This window comes from Micromys minutus, assembly GCF_963924665.1.
Source record: "Micromys minutus genome assembly, chromosome: 19".
Lineage (NCBI taxonomy): Eukaryota > Metazoa > Chordata > Mammalia > Rodentia > Muridae > Micromys > Micromys minutus.
The window spans coordinates 17,708,910-17,734,518 of NC_137954.1; the positions used below are offsets into that span (position 1 = coordinate 17,708,910).

Genomic DNA, 25,609 nt, shown 5'->3' on the forward strand with positions numbered 1-25,609 from the left:
TCACTGAACCATCTTGCTCGCCCTATTTAATTATTTTGAGAAGTGTCTTTGCAACTGTAACTAAGCATTCTTTTATTGTTTTACTACTCATAAAGAGCCGGATTTTTCACTGTAATTTCACAAACTACAAAGCAAATATAAACTTCAGAATGTTACTCTATTCCAGAGGAATAGTTGCATCATGGAACAGAATCAAATAATGCAGCCGGGGGTGGGGGCTGCGTCTGGGGAAGAAGTCACATGGGTACCACAGTTTGGCCCTAAACAAAGTTCATGAAGCTGTCCTGTGACAAGATTCTTGGATGCAAATGAAAGGAGATGAGCTATCCCAGCAGGAAGGGAATGATGGGAGCTGTGTGTAGACAAACGATGGCTGAGAGCCGAAAAGGCAAGAGCAAGGCTCAAGGCATGTGGCTGCCTTTCTTGTCCATTCTCTCTAAATTAACTAAAGCTATGTATATCCCTCCTAGAGGTACTGGGGGGACCATCCTGGGTTTGTGTATTTGCTCCTTCATCCCATTCTGGTGTTCTATGTGTCCAAATGCCTTCTTAAAATCCGGTCTATGATTTCACTCCTGACCCTGCCCAGGGATGAATTCTCTCCATCTCCCATGTGGGTCCCAGGAACCAAACTCAGGTTGTCAGGCTTGGAGGCAAGCATCCTTACCAACTAAGACATCTTGCTGACCCCATCTAAGCATGTTGAGATGTAATATGTGAATGGCAGTGAGTGGAATTGTTGTCCATGAGTGGTAATGTAAGATCATGTATGATGATGTATGATGATGTATGAAGATGATGAACCATACTTCCAACCTAGGCAAGCAGAGTGCAGCCCCAAAGTCTTTGGTAGCATAGAAAGGAGAAAAGAATTGCAGTCATACTGTATAGAAATTTCTACAGTAGCATTTAAAAAAGGTTGGTTACTGTTCTCACCTCTGTGTTAGGGAGACCTAGGAGACAGATGTAGACAGAACAGGTATAAATTTCATCCTGAAATGCTCATCTGCACCCAAAATGAATAAGCAGGAAAGGGTGTAACAGAGGACCTGGTCAAACTTAAGTTCCACTGAGTAGTTCTAAAGCTTTGCTGGTGGTTTCAGGAAAGCCTTGGAGAAGATGCTTCCAAGGAGAGGAATGGAATTAATTTAGCCTGTTCCTTTTATACCTGTCTCCTAAGACTCCCTAAAATAGAGGTGAGAACAGTAACCAACGTTTTCTAAATGCTGCTGTAGTTATTTCTTTTCACATGATATAACTGCAATTCATAGCCATATTGCTAACTTTCTTTTCTCAGGAAAAGAGATACATAACAAGTTAAATGACCTAAGTATATTACATGTGTATCGGGTTTCTATTCTATAATTCTATCAGAAAGTTAGAGAATTAAAACAAAACTTCCTTGTATCTCATCTTCCTATGAAGTGTCCAGGAAGGGTCAGCTATTGCAGGGGCTCCATGGAAAGAAATGGGGGCCTCACTCAGCCTGCGTGTTTACCTGACTGCTCAGGGGAGAACCCACTCCTTGGCTCATTCAAGTTGTGCAGAACTCAGTTATGTGTGGCTTTGGTCCGAGTAGTTTCTTTGCTGTCTCTACCAGGAACAACTCTGTATTTAGAAGGCATCTTCATCTTTTCCCACGCCCTGCCTATTCCTCTAACCTGGCAATAGGGCACTGAATCTTCATGCCTCAAATTTCTGTCCCCAGACAGATGGGGGGGAAAGACTGTTTTAAGAGTAAAACTAGGCACAAAGGCCTTGCAGTCATCTTTTAGTTCTGCCTATCAAACCAAGGCACTGGAAGAGGTGGTCCTCTGCCATTCCCAAGTATTCTTGCCACACTCAGTGTTTGGAGCTAGAATGAGCCATAAAGATGTCATCCTTTCTGCACCTCAGATACCAATATATAGGCAGAACTTTACCTAAAGCAAAAGGAAACACCTCAGACATTAAATGAAATTATTTGAATCCTACTAAGCATCTGACTTAATATGGAAATTTACTAACTTCCTAGAGAGTATTGGGTATGATGTTTACTAAAAGAGTAATTATATTAGGTGGTAATTTCTCAGAAAAAATAGAGTAATTCTGGTGCATACTTTAGTACTTTTTATTGTTATCTCTAGTGCTGGACTGCCCACCACCTAAGGAACTGCTGGGTGATCTTTTTCGTATCAATTGTCAGTCATAGTTTCAGCACAAGTCTTATTTGAAGAGTCATGCTTTAAAACTGAGAACCAAGACTTAGAACTTAAGCCCGGGTATGTGTATAGAACTGAGAAGAGCCTTGTCTTTTAATGTCGTCTCAGAACTAAAGAGCCTAAAGCCAGGCCTCCTATCCTTTGTCACAAACTTACTTAGGTGGGCTTCCCAGCCTAGAATTTGGTAAATGTCTCTTGCTTTGTTGCTTTGTTCTGGAAACCACTGCAGGCCCATGACAGCACCACAGATGAGTAGGAGCGATCAAGGTCACAAGGGAACCACCACAGCCAACCACACCATGTCATCTGGAGTGAATACCAGGTAACTCGCTGTGCGCTCTGCTTCTGTCACCTCTCCAATGCATTTCAGTGGCTGAGGATGAGAGGAATCCTGAAAACAAAACAAACAAAAGATCCCACAACATTAAGTGTAAAAAATCTACAAAGAAAACCATCCAAAATAAAAAAAGAGGGTAAGAGTTTAGAGGTACAAGAAAATACTAGAACTGCTTAGAAAATCATCACAAACTTACACAGCCTTCATCACATAACACTTGTGCTGGGTCTGTTTGACTCCAAGCTGGCCAGAGGCTTCATCAGGCCTTGGAGTAGCAAGACCCTCTCCTCCCCACCATGTTTAAATATAAATCCCAGATTTCAAAGTTGTTTTTAATTCCCTCCTTTGGCTATATATCCCATGAGTTTATGTGAATCCTTACATTTTTCTTTACGCTCCTCATAGGACAATGAAACAAGTTCTATAGGAGCTATAATTGCTGTATTTGTGATGAGCCAGTGAAAAAAAAATAGTACCTTTGAGGGTTAGTATGTGTCCGTGCATGTATCAAAGTGTATACGTCCTTTGATATGAAAACTCTCGGCAGGCTCGACAAGGAATCCCCTCCTTGCTCTGAAGCTAACGCCAGCTGCTATTCTGATTCACAGGTTCCCAGAGCAAGGAGCCAAACTGCACTTCATCAGGTACAGAAGGACTCACTCTGACTTCACACCCTCTCTGACACACTGAGATGATTTCTTTACACCTGGGTACTGACTCCATTGACCTCCTACAGCAGACGCATGACCTCACTTTTCCATGTAAATCCTCAGGAAACCACTCTGGCAAAGCCACTGCAGGGTGGCACGACCAGGTCTTCTAGGATGATACATTTTCTTCATTCCCCCAAAGGAGTTTCTGTGGAGCTCTGCCTACCCAAATCCTTAACTCAGTGGGAAGCTTATTTCTCTGCAGTGTGACACCCTGCTCTCATAGTAACCAAGTGCCCATGTTTTCTGAGCCCTCGTTAATTAATTCATAATTCCATAGGGAAAACCTCCATTTACTAGAGGAAGGGCAAGGCCTTCCCCGAGAAGAGTTGGATGAACGAATTGCTAGAGAAGAATTCAGAAGACCCCGAGAATCTCTGCTGAACATTTGCACGGAATTCTATAAGCATTGTGGGCCAAGGCTGAAGATCCTACAAAATCTAGCTGGGGAACCACGGGTCACTGCCCTGGAGCTGCTGGATGTAAAGTCCCACATGAGGTACCAGCTCTACCTGAAAGTGTGATGCTCAGAGCTTGAGCCATGTCCCTGTGTCTGTGTGCTGGACTGAATTGTGTGTGTGTGTGTGTGTGTGTGTGTGTGTGTGTGTGTGTGTGTGTGTTCTTCCTCCAAGAAAAGGAATGAGATATTTAGAATAATTTATTTCCTGTGACATGGGTACATACCATTTAGATCCTTCTGGTAAACTAAATATTTTATCTATTAACAGGATCTCAAAAATTGAAAATAATATTAAAATGGGAATTCAATTTATAATTAACTGTTTGATCGATTTTAAAATGTAATCCCAGCGGACCTAGTAGCTTATTTCTAGCAGTTTTTAAAAGGATCATAAGAATTCTTTCAAAGTTCATGGTTAACAAAAGGCTTCCTTTAAATATTTAATCTAGCTACAAAATTAAATATACAGTTCTCACCAAGCCCTCCAGAAACTGGATTGTAATTTGCCAAAGCACACCAATTTCCTGAACAGTAACTGCTTTATTTTCTTTTTTTCTTAAATTGATCTTCTGAAAGGAATGTGTTAAGGGCAGGGTGAATTGCAAAAGAGGACAGATGCATAACCTGGAACAAGCTCCTCCCCTGTCAGCCTCTGGCCTTTGCTGAGGTGTGAGCACACACCCATCCATCCATGCGGGAGAGCTCCGCTGCGGCCCTCCCTACTGTGCTGTGGTGAGGAAAGGGTTATTTCACACTGATGAGTGCAGCGCCAATACAGAAGACTACAGTGTTTCAAGGACCTGTTGTTGCCTTGGCAACTGAGGGCTCTATTTATCTCTAATTCACCTGAGTAATTCTATGAATAGACAAACATTGCATTCAGAGACAGGCATTTTGTGAGTGTGTGTGTGTGTATCTGCCTGTGTCTATCTGTGTGTATGTCTGTCTGTCTGTCTGTGTGTGTGTGTCTGTATGTGTGTGTATGTGTCTGTCTGAATATCTGTGTGTGTGTATATATATGTGTCTGTCTCTCTGTGTGTCTGTGTGTGTATGTGTCTGTCTCTATGAATATGTATCTGTCTCTATGTGTGTCTTTGTATGTATGTCAGTGTCTGCATATGTATATGCATATGTGTCTGTGTAATATTCATGTCTCTGTGTGTCTGTATGTGTTTGTTTCTCTGTATGTGTGTATGTATGTGTATCTATGTGTGCTTTTATGTATGGTTGTCTATTTCTGTGTGTTCATCTGTATATATCCATGTATGTATCTGTGTCTATGTGTGTCTAGGGATTGTAGGACTATTCTATAACTCTTTGCACATTTAAGGGAAGGAAGTAGGGTTAGAGAGGCCTGGAGCACCCTCTAGAGGCTAACACTAAAGTTTAACAAGCCCAAAGCAACTACTTGAGATTTGGTGTAAAATTAAGGTTCAGTAGACATTAACCCTAATGAAAATTATCTATTTTATATTAGACATTAGGGCTTCAAAATAAAGCCCTAATTTTCAAAGTTATCATAGTCCATGTCAAAACAGAAAAAGAAAATAACACAGTTGCAAGTACTAAAATCACTTGTATAACTAACTGTTTATTATTTTTAGGCAACATATAAACTATATGATAAAAAGAGATAGAATACATTAAGTAGAGATTAAGAAAAGGTAGTGCTACATGTAAATATTTATGTTCATGATATTGGCACAGAACTTAATATGAAAACATATTAGATTTATTCATGAACTATAAATTTGATATTGATTTTCTGGAGTCTTAGTAATTAGCAAAATATGATCTGCTATAAAACCATAATGTCAATAAAATAAAAAAATATTTTGCTTAGTGAGATAATACTTATTAAAAAAACAATGCTGTTGGGGCTGGAGAGATGGCTCAGTGGTTAAGAGCACTTTCAGAGGTACTGAGTTCAAATCCCAGAAGCCACATGGTGGCTCACAACCGTCTGTAATGGGGGATCTGATGCCTCTTCTGGTGTGTCTGAAGACAGCAATGATGTACTTTTATATAATAAATAAATCTTAAAAAAAAAAAAAAAAAAAAAGCTGTCCATGCTGTTAATCCCAGTAATCAGTGAGCTAAGAGTCAGAAGGATCAAAGTTCACGGCCAGTGTAGTCTTCACAGTTCCAGGATAACCTGGGCTACACAAGGAGAACCTAGTCTCACTACAAACAAACAAGCAAATAAGTTAAACAGAGGTTAGGCAATGCCTCCTAGTTGCTATTTGTTGAAAAGAGAGTGGCACAAAAAACAGTGTCCTCCACAATTCCCTTCTAACAGACAAGGGGCCAGCTCTGCATGGGTGTGTAGATAGTACTCATATCATTATGTGATTTGTCACAAGCAAGCTTTCTGGAGCCAGGACAGTGTGAGAGGACAGATACTTTATGGACTTGGTTACTCCGAGATTATTCAAACCAAATGTCTCCTAGCAATGTACTACTGGACAACAAGCTTGTGAGAAAAGACAAGTGTATGCTTCTTTGACTGGTTACAGATGCTCTGTGTTGTGCTGAGAGGGGACAAATCCAAATACAGTGACGCGAAACCAATGTATATTAATGTTTCTTGTAATTTCAGTGTGTGTGTGTGTGTGTGTGTGTGTGTGTGTGTGTGTGTGTGTGAAACAAATCATAAATTTTGGAGTTGTGAGTCATATTTAAAAGCTTAAGAATAAATATTACTCAATCAGAAAAAACTTGACTGCAAAAGGGGAAATGGGAGTTACATATTCATAATATAATATACCCATTATACTACTTTTAATTATTTAATAGCTCCCCACACGTGTGCTTGCTTGGTGTGTGTGTGTGTGTGTGTGTGTGTGTGTGTGTGTGTGTGTGTGTGTGTGTAGAATCACATTCTCTGAGAATTGAAGATGTGGGAAATTGGCAGACTTCCTGTTTAGCATACACAAAGTCCTGAGTTTCATCCCCAGCATCATAAACAACCAGGTATAATACCAGACACCTGTAAGTCCAGCACTTGGGAGGATGAGGCAAAAGAATATAAAATTCAAGCTCATCTTCCACTACACAGCAAGTTTAAGGCTAATCTGGATAGCATAAGACCTGTCACACACAAAGAGAAGTGGCATTCTTTAGATACATTTGGGCTGTCCCTTAATATTTCTAAGTTGCCTTCCTGTTTATTCTCAGAACTCTCCCATGATTCTCCACATGTGCACATATCTTTCTGTTGCTATATGTGAGGAGAACAGAGGGATTAGAGTATGTTGGGGAGAATTTTTTTTCATTAAGAAGTTGATATGTTGATTAGCATGAGGTGGTCAGCAGTGCACTGAGTAGAAATAGCCCCACTGCGGTATTTTTGTATTCTTTCTTTTTTTTTTTTTCTGGGGTGTTCAGAGCTCTCCGGGGTTAGTATCCAGTTATCAGTGACTTTTGTATTATTTCTAAAATGATTTTAGGTTGGCAGAAATTGCACACTCCCTCCTGAAGCTCGCACCATATGACACCCAGACAATGGAGAGCCGAGGCCTTCGGCGCTACATCATGGAGATGCTCCCCATTACAGACTGGTCAGCAGAGGCTGTGAGGCCGGCTCTTATCCTCATTCTGAAGCGATTGGATAGAATGTTCAACAAAATCCACAAGATGCCCACCTTGAGGTGAGAAGGCTACCTGCATGGCTATTACAGAGTATAGGGCTATAAGTTTGCCATTTTGAACACTATAGGTCAATCTGTGGTTAATTAAATGAGTCAAAAGGTTTCAGGTGGTATTTTCCGTAGATAATTGGGAATATACATTCCCCCAATAACCTTATTTGTTTTGAGGAAGTCACATTTCTTTAGGGAAGTATGTGTTCATCTTGAGGAACTGCTTGTCCATTTCTCAGAGTTCATCTGATGCAGTGAAGAAATCCAATTAGAACTCACAACTTTAATCCCTTTTAAAGTAAGACAGAGAATGTCTTTCAAATAGCCAGCACAACAAAAAAGGGAAACATTATTTTGATGCTAAAAGTACTACATTTAATATGTTTATCAAGTCTGGGTACCTAGAAACTTAGAAAAATTCAGGTTTTTATACTTATCAGCAAAACTGCAACTTTAAGAGCTCTGATAACAAATCCAAACATTCACCTTATTCAGTGGAGTTCTAAATGAACACAATTACAGCCTGGAGAGTTTTTGGTGTCCTGAGAAATATCTATCCATCCCCTTCAAGTTTGCTGATGCCTCTTAACTAGCCTACCTGACAATGTGAACCAAGTTTGGAAACTGTAGTCATAGCGAGGAGAAGCTACAATTCACCACCCACTCAATGGAAATTTCAAATTCAGATGAAAGTGGCAATTACAGACATTAGCTAGCACTCTGAACATTTATGCCACCATGAGGAGTCACAGGAGAACAGAACTGAACAATATCAGGCTACTGCCTAAGTCCTGGTTCTTACATCATTTTGTACCATGGTGATGGATGTCAAAGCACTCTATCAAGGTCACTTGTTTCTGTGGCATGGAGGTACCTGGGTTTGTTTTGTTTTTTGACTTGGTTTTCGTTTTTGTTCATTTAGATTTATTTGTATTTCTTATTTATATGAATACACTGTTGCTGTCTTCACACACACCAGAAGAGGGCATTGGGTCCCATTACAAATGGTTGTGAGCCACCATGTGGTTGCTGGGAATTGAACTCAGGACCTCTGGAAGAGCAGTCAGTGCTGTAACTGCTGAGTCATCTCTCCAGCCCAAGATGACCTTTCTTAAGCACAATGTCTTCATTAGTCTGTTTAGAGCATTTGCATCTACTGGTAAACAGCTGGTCAAAATTTTATAAATGTCTTATTAGTGTGTGTCAGAATAAATTCTTTCTATTAAGTACTTTGACATCTAATGATGTTAAAGACCTCCATAAAATGGCTCATTTGTCGGATAGTTAAACCAATTATAAATGACACACCTCCCCAAAGGAACTTTTTGATTCATGCACACTTCTGGTCAGCTATGGACACTACCTGGGAAGCACCGTGTAACATACAGTTTGTCTCTGATCTCTTCATGTGACTTCATCTCAACACACCAAGCATTGACTGAAGCTGGCCTGTGGATTACCGGGTGCTTTTGGCATCCAGTATGTAGGTGTTTCCTTGTTTGAGATACCTCTCCACTCTCTCATTGTACAGGCTGCAGTTTCATAGCCAGCGTAGGCTTAGAAATAAGTTTCAAATGGGCAAAGCCCAACCTGCTTAATCTGGAATCCTAGAGCCTGAGACAGTCACAGACTGTGTTAACCTGGTTAGTCTGATAAGCAGATCTCAGAATTGCAGCTGGGAGCAGATTTGTTCTGTTAGAAGATTTCTCACATCTCCTGAGACGATAGTATAGTAACCCTCTCAAAAACTGACGTCAGGGACCTTAAAATATGACCCATTCATCATCTCTGTTTTTTCTTCACTAGATTTTGTCTCATTAGTCGGTGAGTCAGGACTGTGCCTTTGCTGCGTTTTCAGTACCTTCCTCCCCTCCCAGTGTGCTCCATACTTTTGGAACAACATGGGTAAACGTCATCCCGTGGGAAGCCCTCTGTTGTCTCAGACGCACGTCCCCATCTTAGTTGATGTCCGGATCACTGTCTCATTCACTTGTTTTAGACTGTCTCCAGAAGGGAGTCAGGCCGCTAATGGCTCCTGTATTGTATTCCAGGCGACAGGTTGAATGGGAGCCTGCCAGCAGTTTGATTGAAGGGGTTTGTTTGACACTTCAGAGGCAGCCAATCATATCCTTCCTGCCTCACCTTAGGTCACTGATCAATGTCTGTGTCAATCTGGTGAGTAGCCAAGTGGCAATCTTATGAAACTTTGCACAGTTTAACTCTGCTATTGATTTCTCTAAACTGAAGATTTACAGGTCAACCACTTTGTGCCCCTTAACTACCTGTGAACACTGACGGCTCAGGTGACACTCAAAACCCCGAGGTACATTTCAAGGTGGTACATGGGAGATACAGGGGCCCATCCCTGCCCAGGCGGGATGTTGGGGTGCTGCTTCCCATGAACTACTTTGACAGTCACCTCAAAGTTGCGTTGAGAGTTGAGGGCTGCCAGTTGGAGAGTGGGGCGGTGGAGTCTGCACATTTGGCTAGGGGTTGACATAGTTTTGGGAGGAGAAAGACACAAAAAAAGGAGGCTTTTCTTTTCTTTCTTTTTCTTTTTCTTTTATTTTATTTTATTTTATTTTTTTTTGTTTTTTTCTTTTTTAAGGCCAAATAGCGCCATGCATTGGCCAGTCTAGGATTTATGCAGAGAAAAATTATCTTTGCTGTTTACGTAATATCTAGAGTCTGGTCCTGACAAGGTTTTGTACAATGTGTGAAAACCATGCTAGAGCGTGTCATCCAGTAGGATCAGCTGCTTAACTAGTTCGGCAACAAACGTGTAGTTGGAATGCCTAGTTTAGTGCACATAGAGCTGTGACCATCGCCATTGTTTTCGGTATTCGCTCCACCAAAGACTGTTGACAGCACTTCCTTGAACCCACCAGTAATTGTTCAGTCTCCCAATTATCCATCTATCATTACCCACATAGTTAGCTATAAACAACATTCTACAAAACCTTGGCTGAATCCAGTATAATGACCGACCTGACTCCAGACATTACATGCCTCAGAGAGCACCAAGAAAGGAGAGACTGAGAATGACATGCCCGACCTCCAATTTGTTACGATGACCATTAGCAAATGAGACTCCTTTACTACAGTTGCATGAAGTTGCAGTGGTCAAGGCTAGTCATGTGCTCTGTTTGTATTTCAGGTGATGGGAGTGGTAGGACCTTCCAGTGTTGCTGACGGATTACCCCTTCTTCATCTCAGCCCTTATCTCTCACCACCTCTGCCCTTCAGCACAGCTGTTGTCCGGCTTGTAGCATTGCAGATACAGGTGTGACTGCCTTACCTGTTTGTCACGCTCATTAAGTTGCTGGTGGAGGCACCACATCATCGTGGAGATCTCTCTCTCTCTCTTTCTGCAAAAGCTGGGCAAAATCTGTGAAACCGAAGTGGGAACACCTCCAAACACTGATAGGTTTGGAGCCTCAGCCCTGAGCATGGCCCTAAGTTGGGCTTCTGTAATTCTTCTTGAGATCTCAACAATAGCAGAGTCAGCTAGCCCCGGCACAACCACAGGAACCACTGTGGTCGTGGAAGCTGTGTGCAAACTAATGGCGTACGGGTAGTTGGCTCACAATTGTTAATCAAAAGTAGCAGTAGTATTCAAAGTCTGGTTTAAGATTACTTCCAGAAAGAATTACAGTATAAAATTCTCTCACATGTTACTACCAGAGTTTGAATATCTGTATTTTCTTTAATGATTGTGGGTTAAATATTTTAATTGTGCATGAGCAGACACACACACACACACACACACACACACACCGTGCTACTATCCCACTTTACAACAAAGGTACAAATTGCCAACTCCTCTAACTGTTCCTCTGTGTCCCCCAGTTTCAAAGCTCTGTGATCAATGGAAAGAATACACTAGCTACAAATGGGTAACTTATAAATGAAAATTATAATTATAGTGATCTGGCAATCATGGCCTCTTACCATCCAGAAAATGGGTAGATGTTAGAGACTGTGAATAACAGTAGTTACCGCACAGAGGGAACAGATGACACCCTAACTTTTATCTTAATAACCTACTTCCAAAGATCACTCATTTCTTCCTTTATTGCTTCCTGGCTTGAAGAAGGCCTAGGCAGGCAGGTGTTAAAGAATTTTTAAATAACCCCCAAGTGGAGTAAAACACCAAGTTATCATGTTTTTTCCCATTATCCTTGGTAAACACATAGAGAAAAATTAGTGGGGTAAATGAGGTGAGTCTAGTGTTAAACCTCTCCACTTACTGCTTAAGCCGTTACTGTCTCTTTAGGAATGTAGCTCTCGTATGTGAAGCCAATGGTAAAGCATCAGTGTGGGTCAGACTCCATATGGCACAAAGACAACATGTGAACTCATAGTTTGCAGGCGCAGCCAGCGGGGCGGCACGTTTGCCGACACTCTGTAGAAACAAATGCACACAATGGACACAGTGATCAATTAATCTTTCCTTTTTTTTCTATTATTGCTGCACAGGCTTTAAAAGAAGATTTTCCTTTAAGCCATGTGATCTCCCCATTCACCAATCAAGAGCGAAGGGAGGGGATGCTTTTAAATCTGCTCATCCCATTTGTGCTCACAGTAGGATCTGGAAGCAAAGGTCTGATTAACTTAACTAAAGGGAACATATCATTGTTCTTATATTTTCTAACTACCAGCGTGCTGTTTTTTTTTTTTTTTTTCTATTCTTTCTTCTCCCCAGGGAAGTCCATCAGTTGAATTGGATCTAAGTGGTGGGTGTTGATTTGGGAAATAGTTTTATTTGGTTTAGCTGACCCGGGACAAGAATATCTTTTAGGGGAAAAAAAAAATATTTCCTATTTAAGATGGTTTTGATACAGTAGAGAGCAGAAGGACATTGTTTCACTTATGTTAAGAAGATGTTAATTAGTTCAAGCAGGACACACTGAGAATGGGTGGGATACTTGGTAGCAGAGGTCCTGCGGCTGCCAGCTGTCCATCCGTTCTCTCTGTACTTTTCCTTCTTAAAGGAGCCTTTCTTTGAGGAAAAACGTATCTCAAATGTAAGCACAATATACTCTTAAGTATTTGTCAATAGAAAAGAGGATGAACTGGTAAGCAGGGCATCTGGCTAGCAATCCAAGTGCTTGGACGCTAGCGACGGCGACCCTCAGGTGGCGATAACGCTGCGCTGTCTGTGGAAGAGAAAAGTACGCGGTGGGAACCACCCACACTCCTAGGTGCTCTGGTTTTGAACTGGAAGAAGTTGCATTGGTCAGTGTATAACATGGAAGGTCTGCCTTGTGATTGTTACTTTTCCCCCCTTCCTCTTCCAAAATGCACTTCAGATAGCCCGTGGCTGGAGCAGCCCGAGGTACAGCTACTGCTGCAGACGGTCATTAACGTGCTCCTGCCCCCTCGAATCATCAGCACCTCCAGGAGCAAGAACTTCATGCTGGACAGCTCCCCGGCACACTGTTCTACCCCCGGGGACGCAGGCAAAGACCTGCGCAAGGAAGGGCTGGCCGAATCCACCAGCCAGGCAGCATATTTAGGTAGGTCTTTCTCCCCTGCCTCCTCCTTTACTCTCTCCATGGACGTACTTACTAAGATGCATCTTGGCCCAGAAGGTACGTAAAGAAGCAACTTGAGCAAGAAACAGTTGCACGGCTGGTTTACTTCAGTAAATATATGCCAAAAGGCAAAGAGAATTTTTGCTTTTTAATTACTTTTTGAATTTGAATTTTTTTTTTTTTTTGCATCCCAACTGCAGACCACAGTTTACCCTTCCCCCTCTCCTTCTAGTCCCTTTCCCACAGTTCCCAGCTTACTCTCCCCCATCCACTCTTCCTGCTTCCCATCAGAAAAGGACCAGACTCAATGGATATCAACTGGCCACGGCATGTCAAGTTGCAGGGAGACTAGGGACCTCCTCTTCTATTAAGGTTAGACAAAGCAACCCAGTAGAGGGAAAGGGCCCCAAAGGTGAGCAACAGAGTGAGACAAGGCTCACTGTTGGGAGTCCTACATGAAGATAAAATTAAACACTGTAACATATGTGCCAAGAGCCTGTATCAGTCCCATGAAGGTTCTCTGGTTTGAGGTTCACTCTCTGTGAGCCTCTGTGGCATCAGGTTGCTTGATTCCATGGGTTTCCCTGTGGTGTCCTGAACCCCTCTGGCTGCTGCAGTCCTGCCTCCCGCCCTTCTTCAGCAGGATTCCCTGGGCTTTGCCTAATGTTTGGCTGTGGGTATCTGCATCTGTTTCCATCAGCTACCGGATGAAAGCTCTCCGACGACAGTTCCGCTAGCCCTCAATCTACAAACATAGCAGAATATCATTAGGAATGATTACAATGACTTTTGTTTTTCGAGTTGTGTTTGGTTCTATTCTAGGTCTCTGGGCGATCTGGCCTCTGGCTTCTGGCCATCCAGATAGTGTCAGGAGTAGGTTCCCACTCATGGTGTAGACCTCAGGTTGGACCAGTGCTCGGTTGGGCCATTCCCACAATTTCGGTGCCACCTTTACCCCAGCAAATCTTGTGGGCAGGACAAATTTTAGGTCAAAGGGTTTGTGACTGGGTGTGACTTGGGTCAAGTCCTCCACTGGAAATCTTGCCTTGTGACATGAGATGGCTGTTTGGACTCACTCTGAAATTTAGCAACTGCTATGAGGTAGTATACGCTGTTTTTGTCATTGGTCTGTCAACTGCCTGCACAGAGCCCTTAAGGTTGACAGTCCTGAAAGGTAGGACATAGTGACCTTTGGGGATGGTATTTCCCCAGCCAGCTTTCTTTTCCTCCCATTACAATGTCTTTACATTTCTGTCCGGTTTTTAATTATGTGAGGACAGTTCTCTCTTCCTGCAAGCTTCCAGTTCCTCTCCCCACTTCCATTCCTATTTACCCCTTACCCCACTCCTGTGGAGGAACAGAGAGCTACTCATTGTCCCCTGAAAGGAGTAGACCATGGGGGAACGACCACACTTGGACTGGCACCAAGCATAGGGAGCACTGGCCGCTGGAAACCATAAAAGAGAACCGTGTCACGTGGTACTGTTTTCAGTTCACCACAGTGAATGCTGGCGGGAGAGCGGGAGACAAGCACAGACTCACTAATCAAACAGGTCCTTGGATTTTAAGTGCTGGAAAGTGGGGTGTTTAGGTTGTAGGAAGATAGCGTTTACTCTGGCGGGAGAGCAGGCAGGGGAATACGAACATGTGTATACACAGAGCCTGCCCAGAAGGCTGCTTGGGTGCCCTAAAGTCCGGCCTAAACAAAGGAATACATAAGAAGTCAGGCTCAAACACACAGGCCCAGGAGAGAAACACACGTGTTGTTAGGAAACACGAAAACAGGAGGCGATAGGGGAGGGGAGCCCTTTGTGTGAGATGAGGAATAAAAAACTGGGAAGAACATTTCTCATTCCATTCCACTTCCCACCTTTTAAGTGAACGTATTATTATTTTTCTTCCTTGGTCAAGCCAGTGTACCTTATTTTGTCGATTAGCTAGCACTGTAAGCAAAATGCTGCCAATTCCATTGAGCCACTGGAATAAAGCCTTTGGGGCAGAGAGCATTAGTAATGCACATACTTCTTTTTTTTTCTTACAACTTTAATTAAAAAAGATAGATACATGTACAGACTTTTAGAAGCATTTTGGCAATTCTTTTAGAGGTTTGATAGCATGCATTGAAATCCCACTAGTTACCATGAGCATAAAGTACATGTAGAACAGAATATAACATGGAAACAGTCAGAGTTTTCTTGGTGTGTATAGATTAAACATAATTATCTTTGAATGCACATACGTCTAAATGCCTTTTTAGTTCAATAGTCAGTCTACCTCATTCTATTTTTTTCCAAAATGGGAATTTTCAATGCACTTAACAAAACTGTGTTCTAATCCACATCTAAATACCTTTGCCTGTATGCTCGGGCAAGTATGTTAAGTTTTTAGAAGCATAGAGTATAACAGGTTAGTTTTTCCTTGTGCAGGAGCAGTGGTTTGGGGCAGGGTTCCTCTAAGGCACAGACCCTCAGCCTACTCTTCTCTCTCCCTGCTGTGAAGCTCTCAAGGTTATTCTCATCTGTTTCGAGAGGCAGCTGGGAAGCCAGTGGTACTGGCTGAGCCTGCAGGTGAAGGAGATGGCTCTGCGGAAGGTGGGCGGCCTGGCCCTGTGGGACTTCCTCGACTTCATCGTGCGCACCCGGATACCCATCTTCGTTCTCTTGCGCCCTTTCATCCAATGCAAGGTGTGGAGCACTGCTCCTGCAAGAACATGCAGTTTTCCATTAAGGCAGGAGTGCTGGCTGGGTGGGCACACGGGTGGGTGCGGGTGGGCACGGGTGAGTGCACAGGTGCGAGGATGGGCACGGGTGGGCGCACAGGTGCATGGAATACACAGGACACATACATGCCACTGCCATTAGTTAGCAGGGCCTGTGGACGTCAGGTTTGGTGAGGAAACAGCCCCAAGCAAGCCTCCAGAGAGTATTTCACATCCAAAGCACCTTCTCACCTAGTAAAGTCTGTCAAACCTATTTCCATCCCATTCATCACCCCTGTCCCTTTCAAAATAGGAAAGGAAAAAAAAAATGGCCCTATGGAATGTTCTGGAGAATGTATTCCCACAGCAGTAGCATTATTTGAAACCTATTAAAGAAATACGGTGCGGGGGAGGGGTAGTTAAGTCTTCTTTTTCCTTCCATTATTTATCTACCCTTTTTTTTCTTCTCATGCCCTGACTTCTTAGGGTAGAGGCACTAAACAATGGCATTGTGTGGGCAATGCCCCTTCCTATGCATTGCCTTCTGTTCTTCCCGTATCTATGAAATCGGTAGGCATCATACATGGGTAAACAGGGTCCTGAGCATGTGAAATACCTTCCTTTTAGCTACTGGCCCAACCAGCAGAAAATCATGACGAGCTTTCTGCCAGACAACATATCGCCGACCAGCTAGAGCGGCGCTTCATCCCCCGCCCTTTATGCAAGAGCTCCCTCATTGCGGAGTTCAACAGTGAACTGAAAATTCTGAAAGAGGCCGTCCACAGTGGGTCGGGTGAGTATGCGTGGTGTCCTTTGAACCTGAGAGATGGAAAACACAACCTACAGAATCTTCTGCCTAGCTCACTGCTCTCCGGAGGAACCATGTGCATCTGAACTATGTCAATATACTAGTGGATTTGATCACGCTGGTCGAGTCTAACAATAAAACAAATACCAAATGGCTGTCTTGGGAATTTAGCTTTATTCTTTTCCTGAATCTTATTAAATATACATATATTTAGTGGTTAAGCTCTTAAATATTTAATAAGAGGAAAATCTCTTTACATTGTTTTCTTTCCCCTTTTTGATAGAGGAATCCACATTATCTAGCATTTGTTATAATTTCACTGCAATATGTGTAATTCGAAGTCCAGTTTGAATGGAGGAGCAAGGAAGGAACCTGACACTGGGGTTAAACAGCTTATATACAGAGAAAGGGAAGCTGGTGGGTGACTTTACCTTAGATTAGTGTTCTGGATTCTAAATCCTCTTAATGTTTCACAAAGTAGAATGAGGAGGAGCTACATGGAGTTCACAGGTGAAAAGTATTTCACACCCCCACCCCCATCCCACACACACACACACACACACACACTCCACCTCGGGTCTGTCTGTATTGCTACTCTGCAGTCTGAGAACTAAGAGGAAATGAAATCTGTTTACCATTAGAGGGCAGTCATCGCCCATAAGTAAAAGTATGAGTGTTTGCTTTCTTAAGTGTTTACTGTTGTTCGCAATATGTTTAAACCACAAACATTAAAAAGTGCTGCATTGGTGATGGTCACACACCACCATTCACATATTCCACGGGCTCTGGTGAGATCATTTCTAACGCTGTTGTCTGCAGAAAGGGAGTCTGTGAATGGCTTGGCCGTGGGCCCTGATTTTGATTTTTGGTTCAGGGCCACACCCCCATTTTCTTATTATTCCGATAGACTGATGTGGGCAATGCGCATGCCACAGTAAAACCAGGGTTTGCAAATCAGCAATTCAAGTCCAAATTGGTCGGTATCCTATTAGCTTAAGCAAATGGAGAATAAATTTACAGAGGAAAAAAAAATAGAAAACTGCAGAAGCCTCTCCCTTTCTTTGGTAGGGATTTCAGGCCTTCATAAGGAATCTACTCACACAGAGTCCACCAGTAGCCAACACTGATGTTTTGTTTCCTGCTTCAGTTTCTTGTGCAACTTTATCTTAATACTCCTTAGTATGGGATACACTAGTTTTATATATATGCATTTTTTTTCAAAGAGACTTCAAAGCAAGCATTTGTTTATCACCACCCTAACCCACATTTTTGTTGCTCTCTCAACCTCCAGCGTACCAAGGAAAGACATCCATCAGCACTGTCGGCACATCTACCTCCGCCTACCGCCTGAGCCTGGCCACAATGTCTCGCTCCAACACGGGCACAGGCACTGTCTGGGAGCAGGACAGCGAACCATCCCAACAGGCTTCGCAAGACACCCTCAGCCGGACCGACGAGGAGGATGAGGAAAGTAGGTCACAGTGCAGAAGGACAAGCAACAGGGCTGCCTGGCCACACTAGCAAGGGCCTAGGAAAGATGTCTGCCTTCCAGCCCTTTCCAGGACTGCCCCCCACAGTCCTTCTTTAAAGAGGCTTCAAAATGAAGTTGATGTCCTTGGACATTTAGAAGGAAAGTATGTATCTGACCTTTCCTTAGAAATTTCGTTTAAACTCTCCTGGGCATCCCGGCTAGAGGAATGGCTCTCCCAAGGTCCCATGTGTCAAAGAAAAGTGGTCAGAGTATTTGTGTGATATTCAGAAAACACTAGCTGTCTGTAGCAGCCTGCCTGAATCTAAGGATGCCCAAAGGCAAACAACTTAAATTTGTATTTAGAGACTTCCCTATAATGCATTTATTCCTAATTTCTAATGTGTATGCTAAAGATTTACTGTTGCACAAAGAGAGCATATCTATAAAGGCTACATGAGTATGTCTGAACAAGGTGGGGTTTAGAGGCAAAAGGCTGGTGAGTTTCCATTAAATGTCTTCATCACATCAGGAGCTTCTTAAACTGCATGGATTATCTCCCACTTGTGTTTTTAGATGCTCTTACATACTGCGTATTGAACAGTTGTACCTTTGAAGTTGAGAATAATATCCGAGAGAGCTCCTCTCTACCAAACAGAACCCACAAAAGGCCCCTCTCTGTACTAAAGTAGGGGAAATGGGAGTTGAGCATAGACTTTGAATGAACAAAGACAAATAACATCTCTCTACACTGAGGTCTATAAGATGGAGAAAGAAATGCATGCTTTGTCAACATACTTTTTACTAATATTGGCAGATGTAGTTTGGGGGTAAGTTGTATAAGGTAGTGATCATATTATAAGCACCTTATAAATTGACACCTGGCGACTCCTCATGGGTATACATTTGGACCTGTACAGTGTAAGAGACTAAGATGAGAAGTTTACTTTTTTAATTTTTTCTTTAGTTTTATTTGAGACGGAAGTTTCATGAGACCCAAGCTGTCCTTCCATCCCCAATATTGCTGATGACCTTAAGTATCTGATCCTCCTGTCTCCACCACTGACTGCCGAGATCACAGGCATGATCATGCAGGACACTGAGTCCCTGACGTTCTAATTTAGAAGAGTCCATTTTGTTTTATCTGATAGTGCTAGGGATTGGTGGTACTGAACTCAGGATTTCACCCTTACAAGACCCCAGCAAGTACTCTACTACTTACTATAGTCTAATAGCAGAAGTGAGCAGTTTAAACAGTAAGTTCTGATACCTCTAGGAAACGTCAAGCAACGTCTACTTTCTTTAATGCATGGAACAGTAGCTACCAAAATCTTTTTAATGATAGGAAGTAATGACCCCATGATTCCTAAGGCTGACTCTATGTTCAAGTAACTTTGTGGATAAGTAGTTGGCCTAGACAGTAGGAAGGAGTTATGGGAGAAAAGTAGAGAAGATTTAAACAGAGATATCCTTGGGGGGAGACTCAGTATTCATATAGTGGGGGTAGTAGGATCAGAAGGCATGTAGACTTTTAATACCTCTCTCAGATGTCATAGTTATGAAAGTGAAATTGGGACTGCTGATAAATAGTGCTGTGTGGTTGTGAAGTGTGTGAGCATTGGTTTATATAAAGAATTCATAAAAGCAAGAGTAACTGTTTTAATTGAAACCGTAGAGGCCTCTCGGGTGTAGGACAAGAAACCATGAGAAAGACATTCTGTCCTCTATGATATTAGAAGGAACCATGTAGAGAAGGTGATGTTCAAAAACAGCATTTAAAATGATTATTAGGGGCAACACATGATTAATGAGTAGCCAAATGATAAAGACATGTCAAAAGACACAAGTTCAAATGACAATGAGAATCCAAGAGTGGTTTTTGTAGAAACAGTCAATGCATTCTGTCATGCTTTCCATCTGTTTTAAAACTCTTGGGGTCCCTGTTTCTATGTGTCCTCTTTAAAAAAAGAAAAGATTTATTTATTTCATATATATGAGTACACTGCAGCTGTCTTCAGACACACCAGAAGAAGGCATTGGATCTCATTACAGATGGTTGTGAGGCACCATGTGGTTGCTGGGAATTGAACTCAGGACCTCTGGAAGAGTAGTCAATGCTCTTAATCACTGAGCCACCTCTCCAGCCCAATTTCCATAGTTTTAAACTTCTTTGTAAACAAACTACAAATGGAGTATGTCAAGACTCAGCCCAAGACATTGTATAAAACATTAAAATTTATAGCAATTTTCATATTTAAATTTTATTTGAAAAGTATAATTTAGAGTATTCTAAATAGTGTTAGATGACCTTACATGGTAACATAATTTGCAAAACCATAAAATTTTTTATTGAAGTTTATGTGGTTTAGTAACAAACCATGCTAGATTGTTTACCATAAGGTCAACTTGACACAAATACTGTACCAAAGCTAATTTTCATATAGATTTGGGTATATTAATTTTTGCTTCTATGGGAAATGACCTCTTTAAACTTTAAAATTTAAAATAAGCACTTATTTCAGGATGTTACCATTTTCAAACTTTTTTTCCCTAAAATATCTGAAATATTCCTCCCTACAACAGGCTAGAAGTCATTGAATGGTCTGAATAGTTTTTGAATGTCAAAGAAATGTAATTGACTCATTCAAAACTAAACTCCCAGTTAAACCTTTCCTGCAATAGTCTTTAGGTGCCTATGGACAGTCCAGCTTTTCTAAAGTTTTTAATTTGAAGGTACATGGTTTATTTTGATAAAAGTAAGAAGTATGTCTATGTTTTGTGAAGTCTGTACACAAGTAGAGGTAGGGTAGAAAGTGTGTAGACATGAAATTATCATTGCTTCACCTGGGGTGTAAGTTTTTTTATGGACAAAGATGGTTATGATTTTTTTGCCTTAGAGACAGCCCTGAGGTTGTACCCAAGACAGGGAAGGAACCCAAGTACAGCTTTGGATGGAGTTATCTGATAGGTAATTTTGTAACACTTGATCTCTTCCCCACTTTCAGATGATTCTGTAAGCATGCCCAGTGTGGTAAGTGAACAGGAAGCCTGTCTCCTGAGCACCATCGGAAGGAGGCGGTTTTCCAGCCATGTCTCCAGCGCGTCTGCACCTCAGGCTGAGGTGGGCATGTTACCCAGCCAAAGGTAAAGGGCTATGACTTTCTTATAGTCTGCACTTGGGGGGCAAATACACTCACATTATCCTATAAAGACATAAGGAGAAGGAAGTATGGGTTATGTTTCTAGAGAAGCTGTACAACAAAGCACTTTCAAGTAGGTTCCAGTGGGTAACAGTTGTAGATTTCTTAACCAGACTTTGAAATAAGACCACATCTTCAGGTCCAAATATTGGCTTTCACTGAGATATCCATAAATATAAATCTGATCCTTTTATTCTGGTCAACGGCATCCTTATATGTCAGGTTTATCATTAGGGAAGATAATGAGTATTTGGAAAGAGTAAAATACTTTACTAGATAATCTGAGAATTTACCCTTCTGCAGTATCCTTTATGGTCAATTGCATGTAGGGATGCTTCACCAAGCATAAAGTATACCTCTGACACTGCAGACTATGGGCAGGCATCCAGCTCAGTTTCCCAGTTATGAGTTGAAGTAGGCTCAAACAATGTGAAGTGGAACTCTTGTATCAATGGCTCTAAGATTCAATGATGAAACCACTTAGAGCATTTTCTTTTAGTGTTATCCTCTATATAAGAATGTAACTTTAAAAAATCCATTCAGGGGCTCTTAGTCATCTAAATCTTTTATACTTGGGGAAAAAATAATGCATGAATCTATACTAAACTTTATATTTAAATAAACACTCATTTGAATTTTACATATTTTACATATAATTGTAATAGAAGATATCAACATGAAAATTCATCTGTTTTTAACAACTAATATTTTCATTTCAGATAATTGGTGATGACTGACTTTGTTGTTTTGTAATGTTGGGGTTCAACACATAGCTTTGCATACTGACCTATGTCCCCAACCACTGTTGTTTATTTTTAGCACCTGTATACTCAGTGAAGTACAATTCATACATAGACTATATTAATAGAGATATATGATTGGGTTCAAATTAAGATGATTCATATACAGGAGTAATTATATCATACCCAAAACACTCAATAAATAGTTTATATAATCTAGCATTTAATAATTTCCCTTTAAGCAGAAATGATTTTGTAAGTAATATGTCCCAAAAAGATAACATAGATAACGTTGGTAACCTTAATTTATTCTCAGTTGTTAATTATCCACATATTCACATTAAGAATAAAACTAGAATGGAAATTTTAATCAGAAAGATTTTGAGTTATTCAAATTAGAATACTAATTCTTTCTGTTTGCATAATATGAGGTCAATTTATTCTCATGGAGAAAGTTTATCTAGTATAAATGTATACCAGAAGTTAATACAAAAAAGCAAAGACACGTCAACAAATCATTTTGATACTGAGTTACATTTTGGAAAGTTGTAGAAGGGGACACTGTCTTTGTCCATTACAAAATAGTGATTCTCTTTCTGGGAACACAGACTAGTTTTACAGTCAATTTTTTGGGAATAGTCCCCTTAATTTTGTAGTTGCTTAACTCTATGCAACTTAATACATATATATATATTAAATGCCTTATGATTGCTTAGATTAGTGCTAGGCCTGAGATGAAAGGAGATAAAATATAACACAGCTTGCATTCACAAATACTAGTTCAGCTGCATTCAAATATGTGGATAAGCTACTATTTGCTCACCAAAGGACAGGCTTCCTGTTATAGTCACAATTCAGTCACCAGAGAATATCAAATAGAGAGGTAAATGTGAGTTCCTTGTAACATGAAGATGCCTTCAGTTTGTTTACTGACATTTTCATTGCAAAATCAGCAGGGGCTCTTTCTTTGCTTTCCTTAATGGCATTAGTTTCCAGACTTTGGTTGTGGACATTCCTGGTAAGTGGTTTCTGTGTGGTACTGTTAGGGAGTCTGAGAAAATGTGGGATCTAGTCATTGATATACTGTGTCCATAAGATAAAAATAATAACCATCTAGCCAAATGCCTACCAAGGAAATTATAGATGCATCTTCTACAGATCTACTCTGCCATGCATTTCTGAGCTCACGTGTTCATTTGGAGCTCATTTTAACTCTTGACCAATAAACAGACTGCTCCTCTGAGAGTCGTGCCCATCAGAAGTCTTTCCTTCCCCCATTGCCTTGAGTCCTATGTCTTGACAAACCCAGCACAAGGTGAAATGGTTGACTGTCTCCTTTTCCTTCCTTGTTCTGTTAAACTTATTTTCAGTTCTTGGAAACAGAAAATCGCATGCCCCTCCCCCTCCTGTTTTATTTTTTTCCTCTTTTTATTTTTTCTTTTTGCATTCTCTTTCCCTAAATGCTTCATCTCCCTACCCCTCCTGCAGTGAACCTAATGTCCTCGATGACTCCCAGGGCCTGGCCGCCGAGGGCAGCCTCTCTAGGTACAGTGTCAAAGCTACCTGTCTATTGGTGTCTGTGCTGGGAACTAGCTGTTCCCTGTCGCCTCCGTCTCTCTGTCTCCTCCGTCTTCTATTGCCCGTCTCGGTATCTTTCCATCCCTCGCCCTTTGTTGTTCATGAACTCACGAGCCTGGAAGTCAAAGGTGTAGCAAACCCTCCTTCTTTACAGGTTCGGAGATCACAAATAGTCTAAAAGCCTCAATTAAAACAACAACAGAATTCTCTCTGTCGAATGGATGTCTAAAATGTTTGCTATACCAAGGGCTAAGGGTGTAGTTCAGTAGTAAAGCACGTGTTTAACATGTGCTAGACTCTGAGTGCAATACTCAGTACCTCCCCCAAAGTCTGTTCTACCAAACATTAAATTTCTCCCATCTAATCATTCCTGTCCACACCAATATTCATTGAGAATTGCTTTTGGGGAGACTTTTTAGAACAACTCCCTCTCAGGGAGCCCCTGTACTCAACCAAGTCAGAATTTCTAGCTAATACCACAGATGGTAAGAAAGCAGCGATGCTGTGAGGATAGCAATGTCACTGCAGTGCGAGTGGTTGCTTCTCTTTGCTACATGCTGCTTGGCATGCCTCTAGCCTATTCAGGCACACGTAAAGAATATTGCTTCTAGAACAAAAATGACTCAGAAACTTGCCACAAAAAAAAAAAAAAAAAAAAAAAAACAAACGCAAACTTTTCTCCAGAAGCAATGAGAGAAGTAATACAATGGAAACATTATTCCTAGACTATTTGCTTAAGCCTTCAGAAATGGGTACTGCACCTTTAACACTCAGATAAACCACGTCAAACATTCCTAATCTTGTGCTGTTGATTGACACCTCTCAACTAATCCTCATTAGGGGCAATGCTTCTTGTCCATCACTAGAGTGTCTCTGTCCCATGTCAAGCGAAAGCAGTCCCAGGGCTGCATTCTAGAGTGAGGACACTCTCCTTGTGTTTATTGCTTTTTCTCAAAGATGAGGAAATGTTGAGAGGCCGTTCCTGTGAAAGGTCTTTTGTTTTCTTTGCATCTTGTTTGGATTTCACATTTTCTTCTGCAAATGAAAATGGGAAATTTAGTTCATCATCAGGTACTTTTTTTTTAAACTGGATCCATAACTCATGACATTCATTTGTGTTTGCGAGCCCTTGCTTGGACAGATTAGTCTCTTAGTAAATGTGGAGTGCTGCATAATCCAACCTGAATTAGCAGGAGTCATAGGCAAAGCAGCTTGAGAAACGAGGGCCTGGACAAAGTTTTTCTTAACTGTCTGTAGTGTCTTTCAGCGAGTCAAAGAGGGGCAGCAATGCATTTAAAGTGTTAGCTGTTCAACGCTTAAAACTGCATATGAAAAACCTTAATTTCAGAAGATAGGACCAGGGGCTTATTGAAGGGTAGAAAGTATTAGTCAGGTTTCAAAATCTAAAGCTTTGTGCTGAGAACCTTCTCATCGGTTCAGATTCTGGTTCTGCTAACTTAAGCCACCAGTGTGTACAAGAGGAGATGGGAACAGAGTTTGTGTTTTATTAATTAATTAATTCTCTGAAGGACTTGGCCTTCTCTAGGGAACTCAGGATTCAAAGAACCAAAGCTACTGAGCTAATTCATAGTCTGGGCTACACCCAGCGCAAGAGGAGGAAACTCAATACTTGTGCTAGGTTTGAGGACCAGTTCAGAGCCAGAGTTAGAGAGCTCATCCTCGGAGGAATTTTGATGAGCACCTTAAATCAGCTGCTGTTGGTCTGTTGTTGCTTTTGTTGTCTCCCTCTGGTCCTTGGTGTTGGTCACCAACACCAGCCCTGGTCAGTAAGAAATGTGAACAAATCTCAGTGGATTCTGGAACAATTTCGTTGGTGGTCTCACCTGTCAGTAACACATCCACCTCTCCTGTGTGCTTCAGCAAGCTCTCTTTGGAGGAGAGGGAGTCTGGGCATTTACTAACAAGGGGATTTAATGGAATGGCACAACTTTATATATTTCATTGGCAGGCTTTCTTACTTTCCCGCACAAGAATTCTTAGGCACGTGATTAAAATCCAAAATTGGAGAGGCAGTAACCATGTGAATTCCATTTAATACACACTCTGGTATTTAAGATGTGAGGTACACTCAAAGTTAACCTAAAGAAAGTCTAACCCAAGCTATCTGAGAAGCAAAAAGAAGGAATGCAATAAACCCCGCCATGCCCATTCCTTTATTGTGTGGCTTAACTTTTATAGGACTTTGCCTCTGACCGGCCACTTGTTTTAGA

At 41.4% G+C, this 25,609-nt stretch overlaps 1 protein-coding gene across 5 annotated transcripts in view; it reads left to right on the plus strand.

The window, feature by feature from the left end:
- UNC80 (unc-80 homolog, NALCN channel complex subunit) overlaps positions 1-25,609 on the plus strand; it is a gene marked incomplete at its 5' end in the record, with an annotated part of 174,495 nt that overhangs the window by 141,191 nt on the left and 7,695 nt on the right. For 4 of the 5 annotated variants that reach the window (XM_080933194.1, XM_080933197.1, XM_080933195.1 and 1 more), the window contains 13 exons: positions 2,431-2,523; positions 3,147-3,182; positions 3,529-3,747; positions 7,158-7,358; positions 9,401-9,524; positions 10,507-10,632; positions 11,829-11,952; positions 12,662-12,868; positions 15,386-15,570; positions 16,212-16,377; positions 17,684-17,863; positions 20,866-21,004; positions 23,289-23,345. In XM_080933194.1, coding sequence (XP_080789320.1) covers positions 2,431-2,523; positions 3,147-3,182; positions 3,529-3,747; positions 7,158-7,358; positions 9,401-9,524; positions 10,507-10,632; positions 11,829-11,952; positions 12,662-12,868; positions 15,386-15,570; positions 16,212-16,377; positions 17,684-17,863; positions 20,866-21,004; positions 23,289-23,345 — 1,857 coding nt within the window. The remainder of the gene's footprint in view (positions 1-2,430; positions 2,524-3,146; positions 3,183-3,528; positions 3,748-7,157; positions 7,359-9,400; positions 9,525-10,506; positions 10,633-11,828; positions 11,953-12,661; positions 12,869-15,385; positions 15,571-16,211; positions 16,378-17,683; positions 17,864-20,865; positions 21,005-23,288; positions 23,346-25,609) is intronic. The other variant, XM_080933198.1, reaches the window with a different exon arrangement.